The sequence below is a fragment of the Chlorocebus sabaeus genome, chromosome 13 (assembly GCF_047675955.1).
Source record: "Chlorocebus sabaeus isolate Y175 chromosome 13, mChlSab1.0.hap1, whole genome shotgun sequence".
NCBI lineage: Eukaryota > Metazoa > Chordata > Mammalia > Primates > Cercopithecidae > Chlorocebus > Chlorocebus sabaeus.
The window spans coordinates 31,334,590-31,350,386 of NC_132916.1; the positions used below are offsets into that span (position 1 = coordinate 31,334,590).

The window sequence follows — 15,797 nt, forward strand, 5'->3', positions numbered from 1 at the left end:
CACTTTCAAAGGCTTGAGGCCAGAGGGTTACTTGAGCCCAGGAGCTTGAGCCCGGACAACATAGCAAGATGCTATCTCTATAAAATAAAAATTAAAATGGGCCAAAATCTTAATAGCCACTTCACCAAAAAAGCTATACTGCTGGCAAATAAGCATATAAAAAGATTCTCCACATCATATGTTGTCGAGGAAGCACAAATTAAGAGAACAACAGCCGGGTGTGGTGGCTCATGCTTGTAATCCCAGCACTTTGGAGGCTGAGGGGGGCGGATCACCTAAGGTTGGGAGTTCAAGACCAGCCCGACCAACATAGAGAAACCCCGTCTCTGCTAAAAACACAAAAGTAGCCAGGTGTGGTGACGCGTGCCTGTAATTCCAGTTACTCTGGAGGCTGAAGCAGGAGAATCGCTTGAACCCGGTAGGCGGAGGTTGAGGTGAGCCGAGATCGCACCATGGCATTCCAGCTTGGGCAACAAGAGCAAAACTCCGTCTCAAAAATAAATAAATAAAACGACCAAAAAACTCCATCTCTACAAAAAATTTAACAATTAGCCAGGCATGGTGCTGGCATGCCTGTACTCCCAGCTACTTGGGAGTCTGAAAGAGGAGGATCCCTTGAGCCCAGGAGTTTGAGATTAGTGAGCTGACTGTGTCGCTGCTTTTTTTTTTCTTTTTTTTTTTTTTTTGGAGACAGGGTCTCACTCTGTCACCCAAGCTGGATTGCAGTGACACAACCATGGCTCAAGGCAGCCCTGACCTCCCAGGCTCAGGCGATCCTCCCACTGCAGCCTCCTGAGTAGCTGGGACTACAGGTATGTGCCACCACGCCTGGTTAATTATTTTGTAGAGACACGGTTTTGCCACATTGCCCAGGCTGGTCTGGAACTCCTGGACTCGAGCAATCCACCCATCTCAGCCTCCTAAGGTGCAGGGATTACAGGTGCAAACCACCACACCTAGCTGTGCCACTGCTTTTACACTCCACCCTGGCAGCAGAGAGACTGTGTCTCCAACAACAACAACAACATAAAAACACAACCACTGGGCACAGTGGCTCATGCCTGTAATCCCAACACTTTAGGAGGCTGAGGCAAGGGGATCGCTTGAGGCCAGGAGGTTGAGAATAGCCTGGGCAACATGGTGAGACCACCCCCATCTCTACAAAAAAAAATTTTTTTTAAACTAAACAAACAAACAAACAAACAAACAAACAAAAAGCCAAGATACTACAACATACCTATTAGACTGGCCAAAACCCAGAACACTCACAACAGCAAATGCTTTCAAGGATGTGGAACAAGAGGAACTTGTTAGTTGGACTGTAAAATGGTCCAGCCACTTTGGAAGGCAGTTTGGTAGTTTTTTACCAAACTAAACATAATCACACTCCTTGGTGTTTATCCAAAGGAGCTAAAAACTTATGTCCACAAGAAAACTTATACATGGATGTTTATAGCAGCATTATTCATAATTGCCAAAACTTGGAAGCATCCAAGCATCCAAGATGTCCTTTAGTAGGTAAATGAATAAATAAACTCTGATACATCCAGGCAATGGAATATAATTCAGTGCTAAAAGAAAATGAGCTATCAAGCCATGAAAAGACATGGAGGAAACTCAAATGCATATTGCTAAGTGTAACAAACCAATCTAAAAAGGCTACATATTGTATGACTCCAACTTCATGACATTCTGGACAAGGTAGAAGTATGGAGATAGTAAAGAGATCAGTGGTTGCTGGGGGTTATGTGGGAGGGAAGGATGAACAGACAGAGCATAGCAGATTTTTGGGACACCGAAACTACTCTGTATGACACTACAAATGGTATATACATTTGTCCAAACCCACAGACAATACAACAGCAAGAGTGAGCCCTAATGTAAACTATTGACTTTGGGCGATAATGTGTCCATGGGAAATCATCAGCTGTAACAAATGTATCAATCTGGTATAGAATGTTGACAATGGGGGAGGTTATACACATGTAGGGGTAAGGAAGTACCTGGGAAATCTGTATCTTTTGCTCAATTTTTCTGTGAACCTAAGGCCGGGCGCGGTGGCTCAAGCCTGTAATCCCAGCACTTTGGGAGGCCGAGACGGGCGGATCACGAGGTCAGGAGATCGAGACCATCCTGGCGAACACGGTGAAACCCCGTCTCTACTAAAAAATACAAAACACTAGCCAGGTGAGGTGGCGGGCACCTGTGGTCCCAGCTACTCGGGAGGCTGAGGCAGGAGAATGGCGTAAGCCCGGGAGGCGGAGCTTGCAGTGAGCCGAGATCGCGCCACTGCACTCCAGCCTGGGCGACAGAGTGAGACTCCGTCGCAAAAAAAAAAAAAAAAAAAAAAAAAAAAAACTGCTCTATAAAATAAAGTCTGTTAAAACAAAAAGAAATGAAGTACTGATACATAGATGATGAACCTTGAAAACATTACGCTAAGAAGTCAGACACAAATGGCCACAGAATACATGATTACATTACATGAAATGCCTAGAATTGGCCGGGTGTAGTGGCTCACGCCTGTAATCCCAGCACTTTGGAAGGCCGAGGCGGGTGAATTACTTGAGGTCAGGAGTTTGAGGTCAGCCTGGCCAACATAGTGAAACCCTATCTCTACTAAAAATACAAAAATTAGCCAGGTGTGGTGGTGCCCGCCTGTAATCCCAGCAACTCGGGAGGCTGAGTCAGGAGAATCGCTTAACCAAGGAGGCAGAGGTTGCAGTGAGTTGAGCTCATGCCACTTTACTCCAAGCCTGTGCCACACAGCAAAACTCCATCCATCCATCAATCAATCAATCAATTAAAAATAAAAATGAAATGCCCACAATAGGCAAATCCTTAGAAAGTACATTAGTGATTGTCAGGAGCTGGAAAAGTAGGGAATGAGGAGCTACTGCTAATGGGCAGGGACTCTTTGTAAGGTTATAAAAAAGTCCTAAAATTGCATAACTCTGTGAATATACTAAACACCATTAAACTAGTGCTGAGCGCGGTGGCTCACACCTGTAATCCCAGCACTTTGGTAGGCCAAGGCCAGCAGACCACTTGAGGTCAGGAGTTCGAGACCAGCCTGGACCAACATGGTGAAACCCCATCTCTACAAAAAATAAAAAATTAGCCAGGCGTGGTGGTCCACACGTGTAATCCCAGCTGCTCAGGAGGCTGAGGCGGGAGAATCGCTTGAGCACAGGAGGCAGACGTTGCAGTGAGCTGAGATTGCGCCACTGCATTCCAGCCTGGGTGACAGACAGAGTGAGACTCTGTCTCAGACAAAAAAAATAAATAAATAAACTCACACATTAAACTATGTAACTTAAATTGGTGAAAGGCATAGTATGTGAATTATATCTTAATAAAGTTGTTTTGGGCCCGCTGCGGTGGCTCACACCTGTAATCCCAGCACTTTGGGAGGCTGAGGCAGGCGGATCACCTAAGGTTGGGAGTTGAAGACCAGTTGACCAAAACGAAAAAACCCCATCTCTACTAAAAACACAAAAATTAGCCAGGTGTGGTGGCGCACACTTGTAATCCCAGCTACTCGGGAGGCTGAGGCAGGAGAATCACTTGAACCCGGGAGGCGGAGGTTGTGGTGAGCCAAGATCGCGCCATTGCACTTCAGCCTGGCCAACAAGAGTGAAACTCCGTCTCAAAGAAAAAAAAATTTTTTTTAACCCAAATAAATTAGAGAAACAAAGTAGTTTAAAAAAGAAAAGCCATTCAGACCAGAATGAAGAGTTAGCACAAAAAAAAAAAAAAAAAAAAAAAAACCTGAATAAATAAGATAGTAAATAAAAGTATCACTCATCGCCAGGCACAGTGGCTCATGCCTGTAATACCAGCACTTTGGGAGGCCAAGGCGGGCAGATCACCTGAGGTCGGGAGTTCAAGACCAGCTTGGCCAACATGGAGAAACCCCGTCTCTACTAAAAATACAAAATTAGCTGGGCGTGGTGGCGCATGCCTGTAATCTCAGCTTCTCGGGAGGCTGAGGCAGGAGAATCACTTGAACCCAGGAGGCAGAGGTTGCAGTGAGCTGAGACTATGCCACTGTACTCCAGCCTAGGCAAGAAGAGCAAAACTCCGTCTCAAAAACCAAAACAAAACAAAACAAAACAAAAACCCAACAAACCTATCACTCAATGTTGCATGATGTGGAATGTAGGACCTCACTATAAACATGTATATTTAAATCTTGGTTAAAATCTTAGTCTCATCATTATGCAAATTAAAGCCTAACCAAATCCCTAAAATGTATAACTTCCCAATTTGTTTGGATCTGCCCTAACATCCAACAGGGGAGAATTAAAACAAACCAATTAAACAAAGAGTTGGCCGTGCACTATGGCTCACACCTGTAATTCCAGCACTTTGGGAGGCCAAGTCAGGAGGATCACTCAAGGCCAGCAGTTCAAGATCAGCCTGGGCAACATAGTGAGATCCAGTCTCTATTTAAATAAATGAATGATCGATTTAATTTAGGAAAAGACCTGACCTCCAGCTAATGCCCCACTTTTGCAAGAATCAGCTACTATGTCAAGTGTGGTAGGCTTACGTTAACCGTCCTCTCCATCAGCAAGCTCCTGCTTTCCCCCATAAAGCACAGCAAAATAACGCAAAAGCAGCTGCCATGTGAAGGCTCCCTTTACCCACCAGGAATCCAAACACAAACAAGAATTCCAGTTAAAGACAGACACCTTCAAGAAACTGAAGCCAGAGATGGGACAGCTTAAATGAAATCTTCCCATGCCCAAGGGTTCAGCAGTCGCTGGGATGCCAAAAGAAGAGGGAGATTCAGCATGGAATCAGAGAGGGTTAGAGCCAAAGCAAAGAGTGACAGTGGCCGGGCCCTCACCTCGGGGATCAGCCGCCTCCTCTTCACGCCGGGGACAGAGTCTAGCAGGCCATCGCTGACCAGCTGCTTTCGTTTGCTGGAGTCCTGCAGGGCAGCAAGGACACTGTCCACAGAGTGCTTCTCCGAAGTCCTGGAATTCACGGAGCAGTCCAGAGCAGCATCTTCAGCCTCTGTCTCCACTTTCACAGTGATACTTTTTAGAACTGTGTCAGAGAAGAAATAGGGCTCAGTGGGAAAAACCAGGGCTGCTCAGAAATCAGCAGGGTTCTCCGAGCAGCAGGGTGTCTGTGGGCCGCTCTTTGACACCAGCCCTCAGATAATGATGTCTAGTTGTAACAAACCTGTGCTTTCCAACAATGCAATCTTTATCTCACTGCGCTAGTGCTATACAATAAAGCCATGTTCCAAGAGCATTTAGTTCAAATTGGTTTAAACATATTTTTGGGGAGGGAAGGCAGTGGAAGGAGAGAACTAAAATATTATCTTTTTGTGCTTTAAAAAAGTAACTTTTAAAAAGAGACACAAGGTGCTTATAACAAGTGTGTGGGTGGAGGGGGATGGGAACGGGGGTAACAAGTGTGAGGGTGGAGGGGACTTTTCACTATATAACTTTGTGTATTTTTGGACCATGTGAATGTATGACCTAATCAAAAGTATTCACTTAAAAACATTTTCTAAAAAGGGCATTTTTTTTTTTTTTTACCTTCTTCTACATCTTCGGTGAATTCAGTTGAGTTCATCTTCTAGTCCACTAAATAAAAAGACAAAGACAATGTATTGACTTATTGCTTGATTTATTTCTTTATTTTCTCTACCCACAGAAAATCCTCTTACCCTCCTAACCCTGGCTCTAGGTAACAGAGCAGCACAGCACTGTGGAAGCATGTGTCCTCCTAATTTTCTCTGCAGACACTCAGAGCAGCCAGACCTTGTGCATCCCTGCTGGGAGCTCTTCTCCAAGACTTTATGTGAGCAGAACATGTCTTATAGCATCCACTGACAGCCACTTACTGAGCCATGGGAACATTACATGAACAAATCAAGTCTTAACAAAGACCCCAATTTTAATTATCTCTTTTAAGTCCATGCTTATAAATTCCAGCCACGAAACAAAGAGGCTGAAGGATGGGGGTTACGGATCCTGAAATCTTACGACTTCAGGTCATCAAGAGAACTGTGCTGCCCATGACATGAAGGTGGCTACTAGCCACAACTGGCTACTGAAGACTCAAAATGTGGCTAGTCCAAGGGAGATGTGCTGTAAGTGTAAAATACACACCAAATCTCAGACTTAGCTTAGTAACAGAAATGCAAAATATCTCACAAATAATTCTTTTTTGTTTTTTAGAGGAAAGGTCTCACTCTTGTTACCCTGGCTGGAGTACAGTAGCACTATCATGGCTCATTGCAGCCTCTGATTCCTGGCTTCAAGCAATCCTCCTGCCTCAGCCTCTGGAATGGCTAGCACTACAGGGATCACATGCCGCCACACACAGTTAATTTAAAGACATTTTTTGTAGAGATGGGGTTTCACTATATTGACCAGGCTGATCTTGAACTTCTCAAGAGATCCTTCCACCTTGGCCTCCCAAAGTGCTGGGATTACACGTGTGAGCCACTGTGCCCAGACCTAATAATTGTTTTATATTGATTACATGTTGAAATAATATATTGGACTTACTGGGCTAAACACAATACTTTATTTCATTTATTTATTTATGAAACAGTCTCGCTCTGCCACCAGGCTGGAGTGTAGTGGCACAAATCTTGGCTCACTGCAACCTCCGCCTCCTGGATTCAAGTGATTCTCCTGCCTCAGCCTCCCGGGTAGCTGGGACTACAGGCATGCGCCACCATGCCCAGCTAATTTTTTGTATATTTAGTAGAGACGGGGTTTCACCATGTTGGCCAGGATGGTCTTGATCTCTTTGACCTCGTGATCCACCCACCTCAGTCTCTCAAAGTGCCAGGATTACAGGTGTGAGCCACCGTGCCTGGCCAATACAACACTGTATTAAAACTAATTTTATCTGCTTTCTAAAATGTGGCTACTAGAAAATTTAAAATTACATATGTGGGTCACATTATATTTCTTAGTAGATAGTGTTAGTATAGCCCTTCCTTCAGAAGCAACAAAGAGAAAAAGGTGCTGTGGATTTTTTTTGTTTTTTTGAGACAGTCTCGCTCTGTTGCCCAGGCTGGAGTGCAGTGGCGTGATCTCGGCTCACTGCAACCTCCGCCTCCCAGGTTCAAGTGCTTCTCCTGCCTCAACCTCCCAAGTAGATGGGACTACAGGCGCATGCCACCGCTCCCAGCAAATTTTTTGTATTTTTAGGAGAGACAGGGTTTCATCATGTTAGCCAGGATGGTCTCAGTCTCCTGACCTCGTGTTCCGCCCACCTCAGCCTCCCAAAGTGCTGGGATTTGAGGTGTGAGCCACCGCACCCGGTGGTGCTGTGGATTTTTAAGTGTAGGGCTTTGGAGCTCCACACAGTCTGGTCCAAACAGACCAGGTGAGGGAATTAAGCAAGAAAGGGGGACAGTGCCTTCTTCCAGGCTGCAGGATCTGAAGCAGAACCTGCCCCTGCTCCCACTGGCCCAACTGGAATGGAACTGACACCATGAGGCAAAGTACCACCAAAACAAAACAAACAAAATTATCACTAAGTCTTTGAGATCCCCTGAATACCATGACAGCATGTACATAAATAGTACAAGATACAAAGGTAGTAACATTTGGAGAAGAATATACATTGCAACCTTTAATGTTGACACTGGGGAGTTGTGATCCCCACAACTGATTAAGCTGACTACAAACACAGAGTTCTCATTTTGGTTGAGGATGACTGGAGAGCAGGACCAAGAAGTTTCTCTTAAGAAATTTCTGGCCGGGAACGGTGGCTCATGCCCATAATCCCAGCACTTTGGGAGGCCGAGGCGGGCGGATCACCTGGGGTCAGAAGTTCAACACCAGCCTGACCAACATGGTGAAATCCCATCTCTACTAAAAATACAAAAATTAGCTACGCACAGCGGCGCACGCCTATAGTCCCAGCTACTTGGGAGGCTGAGGCAGGAGAATTGCTTGAACCGGAGAGGCAGAGGTTACAGTGAGCCAAGATCGCGCCACCATACTCCAGCCTGGGCGACTGAGTGACTCTGTCTCAAAAAAAAAAAAAAAAGAAAGAAATTCCGTAAAGCCATCTAAAATGTTCAGTGAAACATTCAAAGAGTAGCCACAGAATGGTGCGTGTTTGACATACAGTACCTGTTTTAGACGGGTGAATGGGGCGGGGATGGCAGCAAGAGGGAGAGTGTGTCTGGGTGATCCATGAGCACAATCGTCACTGCAAAGGTTACTAATAATGGCAACACATACAGTGCTTGTGACGTGAAGCACTATTCTCAGTGCAAGAACAGTGCACAACAGTGCAAGACAGGCACAATTCTTTTCATCCCTGTATTGCTAATTTTCAGAGGAATGAGAAAAGCAAAATGAGATTTATTGGAAACTGAAAATAATTCCTACTCACCAAGCCATCTCCTACCTGAAAAAACATTACATACAGTGTGATATTGATAGAAAACAAATAGTAAGTCAACTTCAAGGGTCTGAGAACTATTTTACCAGAGGCAAATTTTAGTGGAAAATTTTAAATTTTTCCACTGTATTTAAAGGAACTATACCTCGCTTTGGATCACCATCATCTGAGCTGGGTGTCTCTGAGCGGCTAGGAAGGCTGGACAATGCCAGGCAGAAATTCAAGACCGGATTCCCAGCCTGGTGGGAGGTCTCTCAAGGAAACACACTGCAGGTCACCTGAATGTCCCTGCCCTTGGAAACTGCCATGGTCACATAACCCATTCCTGCCAATCAAGGGGAGTTCTGAGATGCAGAACAGATGGGGAGAAACGATGGCTGTCAGAGATGGGCATACTGTATAAAACAAATTACATTTGGCAAGGCAGAGAGGGAGGGGACGGCGGTTGGTTTATCTGGGAAGGAAAAGGGTCACGGTGAAAGAAAAATTGCAAAGAGTCAAAGATTGTGGTAAGTGGAAAGCATTAAAAGGTTGGGCAAATACTAGAACAAAACAAAACAGGCTTCGATGAAAGAACGCAGCAGACAGGGCCACGGGTGGTGAGAAGGGCGGTATATTTATCTGCCATTATATTCGCCCAACCATGTGTCTCTGGCAGGCCCATCACACAGGGAGCGGTGCAGGGCGGGAGTCCAGGCTGCCGCATGGAGCCTGCTGGGAATGCGGCGTGGTGAGCAGAAAGCCTACTTTCTGTTTTTTTATTTTTCCTTGTTTCCAGTGGGGTTGGAAGGAGGCTATTTTCTGAACCACCACCATGTGATCCTACAGCAGGTAATTTGGCCTCTGAATTCTGAGCCCCTAGAAAGTGATGAAGGGAGAGCAGAATCTCAGCCACCTGCAGTGGGCAGAGACCCCAGAGGGCTCACACAGCTGAGGTGGGAGGAAGGGGTGCTGGTGCGGCTGCCTGGGCATTCAAGACACCGAGTGCCTGTGCTTTGGAAAACACTTCCGTGTCCATTTATAGACCAGTGACAGATGCTAGGTTAGCCCAGAAGTAGCCCAGAACACAGCATGGTGGGCTCCTTCCCTCCAGGCTAGCAAATCAGCCTCCTTTATTAAGAAGCTGGGGAATTTCCCATTTGCAAGGCCTGGAAACCTCGCACCTGCCCCTGGCTTGCACCGTGGGAGTGAGGTGAGCATCCCCTGTAACATCTGCAGCCCACCAACTTCATGCCAGGCACTGGGCTGGCCACTGCATGTGTGCCTGTGCCTCACCTGGAGCTATTTTAGTTCCAATTTCAACACATAGAGAAACCCAGGACAGGTAACTCCTCCAGTGTCACATTGCTGAGTGGCAGAACCTGGATTCAAATCCAGTCTTTCTGTGCCTTCCCTCAGCCAGCCAGGGAGGAAATAATAGAGTCTTCACTCTTTTGTTAAGCTTCTTCTGATGAACCATGGGCCTGTTTCCAGACTTGAGTCCCTCTATCCAACAGCACCAGGAAACCAAGTCTCCTTCTGTCTCCCTTAGCACTCTGGAAAGCCAGTCTGCTCCGAGGGTAGAACAGACTCCATCCCACATTACAGAAAAGCTTCTACAAGAGGGACACGTAGCCACTCCCTTCATCCCCAGCTGACGCAGGGACAGCACATCAACAACGTCACAGCTGGGCAGAAAGGGGATGGGGAGCACATTGCTACCTCCATTTCCTGGTCACCTGCCCAGATGAGGGTCACAAGCTCTGCTCCTCCTGGGTGGACACCCAGCACCCAGATGCCTAGCATGCCACAGACATTCCTCTCGCCTGCCTGACTACAGGCTATGTAGGCGCTGCCACAACTACCCAACTACCGCAGCACCTGCCTCCTAAAGGCTGCTGTGAGCATTCCCTTTGCCTCCTGGACTCTGGAGAACTTCTCATTCTGACATTCTCTCACTTTCAAAACGCTCTCATGCCTCCCACCACAAACCTCAAATTACGGGACAGTCAACACATCTGCACATTCCCCAAAATCAACTTTCTCCCCAAGGGATGTCTGTTCTACGTCCCTCAGACAGCTGAGCTAAGTCTAGGAAAAAATAAAAATAAAAAGAGGCCAGGCACGGTGTCTCACACCTGTAATCCCAGCACTGTGGGAGGCCAAGGCAGGTGGATCACCTGAGGATGGGAATTGAAGACCAGCCTGACCAACACGGATAAACCACATCTCTCCTAAAAACACAAAATTAGCTGGGTGTGGTGGCGCGTGCCTGTAATCCCAGCCACTCAGGAGGCTGAGGCAGGAGAATCGCTTGAACCCGGGAGGCCTGGGCAATAAGAGCGAAACTCCGTCCCAAAAAAAAAAAAAAAAAAGAAAGAAAGAAAAAGAAAAACAGAAAGGAAAAAGAGAAGGCCGGGTGCAGTGGCTCACATCTGTAATCCCAGCACTTTGGGAAGCCAAGGCAGGTGGATCACGAGGTCAGGAGATCCAGAACATCCTGGCTAACACAGTGAAACCCGTCTCTACTTTAAAAAAAAAAAAAAAAAAAAAAAATTAGCCGGGCGTGGTGGCGGCGCCTGTAGTCCCAGCTACTCAGGAGGCTGAGGCAGGAGAATGGCGTGAACCCAGGAGGCGGAGCTTGCAGTGAGCCGAGATCGCGCCACTGCACTCCAGCCTGGGCAACAGAGTAAGACTCTGTCTCAAAAAAAAAAGAAAGAAAGAAAGAAAGAAAAGAAAAAAACAGAAAAAAACGAAAAAGAAAGAAGAAAAAGGAAAAAGAGAGAAGCCCTGACCAAGCCAAGGGAAAGTTTAAACAAAAGAAGGAGACGTGTGTCCATGAGACCCATGCAGCTTGCAGCCGCCTGGAGTTAAAATGCCACAGGTTTCAAGACGTGCGAGAGCAACTCCCAAACAAGACCAATCTCTGGTGGTTAATTTAATAAGTGAAAATGCTTCTGTGTTTTTCTTAAACAAATAGCCTAGGAAGCCCCAGGCAAAATGACTGTCATTGGTACGAAAAGGTTTTAAATGTTGCAGAGCTCACAGGAATATATATATAATTTTATTTAAATGCCTACTACTCTCTGTCCTGCACAGAGAGAGATAGGCACTGTTCAATCTTCCATTCAGGGCACATGGGTGAGGAAAGATTAGAAGGTCATCAGAAAAGTCTTCAGTTTACAAAAAGTACAAAAAGGAGGATAATCCCAAATGTTCAGAAATAACAAGATGCTTTAGCCACTCAAATATCAAATTATAATGGATAAGTTGTTTAAATTGGCTACATAAATCCAGTAACTTGCAGGGCTTAGGGCTACTTCCATGCTTCATTTGCTGCAATCCAGATGAATCTGAATCCTGACTACCAGCATGCACCTGCCTTGACTGGAAGGGACACTGCGGAGGGAAGAAAGGCTGTGAAGAAAGGCAAGGAAAAGGCAGAGAAGTGAGAACCATTCACTGCTGCTTAGGAAGAACCACATCACAAAGAGATGGAAAAGCTGGAAAGAGTTACACATTACAGGACACTTCACCTTTTTAGAGTTCATTGTAAGAGGAAAGATACATTATGTGGCTTTTCCCCATTTTTTATCAGGTAATATAGTCATGCCTTAGTATCCTCAGGGGGTTGGTTCCAAGACTCCCAATGACACCCAAATCCGCAGATATTCAAGTCCTTGATAAAAAAAAAAAAAAATAGCGTAATATTTGCATGTAACTTATATACATCCTCCTGTATACTTTAAATCATCTCCAGATTACTTATAATAATACAGTGTAAGTGGTATGTAAAGAGTGGCTATAGTGTATAGATTTTCTTGGTGTAATTTTTTACTGGTTTTTCTTTTGGATTTTTTTTTTTTTAAGATGGGTTCTGTCACCTAGGCTGGAGTGCAGTGGTATGATCGTGGCTTACTATAGCCTTAACCTCCTGGGCTCAAGCCATCCTCCCACCTCAGCCTCCCAAGTAGCTGGGACCACAGGCATGTGCCACCACACACGGCTAATTTTTTATTTTGTAGAGACAGGCCTCCCTATGTTGCCCAAGCTGCTCTCAGACTCTGGGGCTCAAGCAATTAACTCACCTCGACTTCCCAAAGTGCTGGGATTAGAGGCGTGAGCCACTGTGTCTAGCTCCAGCTTCTGGAATATTTTCTACCTGCAGTTGGATGAACCTGTAGATGTGGCGGGGCCAACTGTACATCCACACAGAACAAAAATCAGCAAGCACAAAAGGATATTTGGTTAAATAGTCCCCTGTCAGCTGGGCGCAGTGGCTCACACCTGTAATCCCAGCACTTTGGGAGGCCGAGCCAGGCGGATCATGAGGTCAAGAGATAGAGACCAGCCTGGCCAACATAGTGAAACCCCATTCTACTAAAAATACAAAAATTAGCTGGGCATGGAGGCACCCACCTGTAGTCCCAGCTACTTAGGAGGCTGAGGCAGGAGAATCGCTTGAACCTGGGAGGCGGAGGTTGCAGTGAGCCAAGATCGCGCCACTGCACTCCAATCTGGACCGCAGAGAAAGACTCCGTCTCAAAAAAGAAAAAAAAAAAAAAAAAAACTGGAATGGGAGATGACATGGTCATCTAGGCAGGGGGCAGTTGATCAGGATCACTGGCCTTTTCCCTGCCAAGCCCACAGATTTCCAAAAGGACATTCTCTAGTGCACCCACAGGCAGCTGGGAGTAGCCCGGGGTACCTTTCTATCAAGTTCTTTGAACAGTCGGTTGCTGTGGAGAGAGCAGACAGACCTGGTCTTTTGTGACAGCAGTGTAAGCCTAATCAGAGCTGCCAGAGGCCTGCGGGCCAGGGAGTCACACAGGACAAGCAGCAGGCCCAGAAATGGGAAGTACTTGGGCTTCCTGCAACCTGGAGGTTCAAATTCCAGCCAGCAGGCTCCGGATTTTACCCTGCTAGATCAGAGATGTCCTCGCCACTGGGCTGGGGTGCCAGTCCGGGAAGACCTGGCCCCAGCAGCCCTGACCTCATGTCACTCAGGGGCAAATACCCCTTGCCCCTAAGAGCTGTTTCCAGGTGTAAACTGAAGCAAACTCTCACTACCAGAAGATTCCCTAGAGAATGTGGGCCCCAGAACAGGAATGTGATTGGAATCTGAGACAATGGGGATGGTGGCTGTGTGGCCCCTACCACACACAGAAGGTAAAGTGGAGAGAATATGCTCAGTCATTAACAAAACAAACTCAAGGATCTTAAAAATTTAACCAAGACCTAAACCTTACTTCAGTCTTTTCCCAATTGCCATATGTCTGATTTGATTTCAAGGAAACTCTCTGCTACAGGTGACACTGACTTCTAAAAATTAAACCTAGAAGATGGCGACAGTAGTTAGTATTCATGTGGCACAGGCTCCGCATTCTAAATGTTACGTATGTCAACGCACACAGTCCCCACGAGCACTGATTCTTGTGCAGATAGGGAACGGGGTGGGGGGTGGGGGCGCGGTGCATTTGTGCCGGCCGGCCGAGGGATGCTGCCAAGACCAAGGAGCAGGAAGGGTCTTCCCGGCGTGAGAGCTTCATTTCAGCCTTCCAAAGAAGCTGGGACTGAGGAATGGGCCATAATCTCCCGGCTTTCTTTCCCTCTTCCTGCTAACTGTGAGCAGGGTGCAGGTGCATGAGCAAGTCACCTAGCCAGATGGGCCAGCCTGTGACCAAGGCGGGAACTAGTGCAGGTGACCCCCCTAAAAAAGGAATTGTCCACTAAACTTTGGAGTCAGATGGAACTGCATGAAACCCTGGCTTTTAATCCAGGTTTTTCATTTTTTTTTTCCCCCCAGAGATGGGGGTCTTGCTCTGTTACCCAGGCAGAGTGCAGTAGTATGATCAGAGCTCACTGTAGCCTTGAACTCCTGTGCTCCAGCTCCTGTAATAGGAGCTGGACACATCTACCTCACCTCATCAAGTTTTTGTGAAAATTACAAAGGAGAAAGTGTCCGACACATAGCACTGAATGTTACCTATTATAAAGCTGCTGCTTCTTTTTTTTTTTTTTTTTTTTAAGAAAAAGATGTTTAAAGTGCATTTTATTTTTTTATTTTTTCGAGACAAAGTCTCATTCTGCTACCCAGGCTGGAGTGCAGTGGCATGATCTCGGCTCACTGCAAGCTTTCCCTCCTGGGTTCAAGCGATTCTCCTGCCTCAGCCTCCCAAGTAGCTGGGATTACAGGCATGCGCCACCATGCCTGATTAATTCCTCTATTTTCACTAGAGACGGGGTTTTACCATGTTGGCCAGGCTGGCCTTGAACTCCTGGCCTCAAGTGATCCACCCGCCTCGGCCTCCCAAAGTTCTGGGATTACAGGTGTGAGCCACCCCACTCAGCCTAAAGTATATTTTAATAGTGAATTTTTAAGAACTGCAAATTAAATAAAATGGCTTAAAAGATTAAAAAGGTTTAGTAACTTTTCTTTCCAATGAAACAGAAACTGGAGGGAGGGGGATGAAACCAAATAAAACGCTCTCCCTGAGGACAGGAAGAATGTTCCCATGCCATCTACTCTAGTGCCGTGGGTCTCTGGGTTCACAGGACCGGCTGGGAGCCTCAAGGCTCTCAGGACCCAGCCCCCTTGGCAGTGGCATCCTGCCCAAGGGACTTGCAGGACATGTTCACAATTTGTTTTTATTTTTAGGCACATCTGCAAATGCAGTTTGAAAAATACCAGTCCTCATAAAACCAGGGCAATTTTCCCCTGAGTTTTTCTAAAGCTGTAATTGTAGCTGCCTTCCTTATTCAGTCAGAGCACAACCTCATCTTCCAGCATGCAGCCAAGCACAGCCGCACAACCCTGCCTGCGCGCCTGTGATTTGGCATCTTAATCTGGTCACTCGCGTCTTCTGAGTCTTGAGTAAATGTGCCATCTTCCCCAGCTAAGAAGTTCCACTTACGTTCTCCCCAACCTCATGGAGGGCTACCTTCTCACATGGCTCACAGGAGACTCTGCTTATTAACCTGGTATGCAAAAGCTGAGGCTCAAGGTGGAAGGAAGGACTGCACATTCCAGCATCCAACCATGTGACCGACTGCACAACAGTGACTAATTTTCCTAGGAGGTATAAGCTGAGTTTCCGCTGCACCTCCCATTTTTTCAAGTGTTTTATCTTGTGATCACACAAGCTAATTAGGGTTTACTGCACCCCCAATCCTAAGCAAGCCTCAGTCCTTCCCTTTGTCAGCTCCACGCTCAAACCAACAGCCCGGGACATACAAGAAAAGGCCAGCAAATAACTTATTCAATTGAGCAAGTGATGCCCTGACACTGATGCAACTATGTTTCACTAGTCAGAGATAACTGAAAATCAGACAAGAGGAGAGGTGGTCACAGGTAGAAAAAAAAATTGAGAGGGCTGATTGAGACGGAATCTCTGTTGCCCAGGCTGGAGTGCAGCGGCGCG

The 15,797-nt window shown here is 46.4% G+C and overlaps 1 protein-coding gene across 2 annotated transcripts in view; it reads right to left on the bottom strand.

Moving 5' to 3' along the window:
- BEND3 (BEN domain containing 3) overlaps positions 1–15,797 on the bottom strand; it is a 47,265-nt gene that overhangs the window by 24,662 nt on the left and 6,806 nt on the right. For both annotated transcript variants that reach the window (XM_008007442.3, XM_073022382.1), the window contains exons 2-3: positions 5,559–5,606; positions 4,856–5,058 (exon numbers count right to left, since the gene is read on the bottom strand). In XM_008007442.3, coding sequence (XP_008005633.1) covers positions 4,856–5,058; positions 5,559–5,595 — 240 coding nt within the window. In that variant the 5' untranslated portion in view covers positions 5,596–5,606. The remainder of the gene's footprint in view (positions 1–4,855; positions 5,059–5,558; positions 5,607–15,797) is intronic.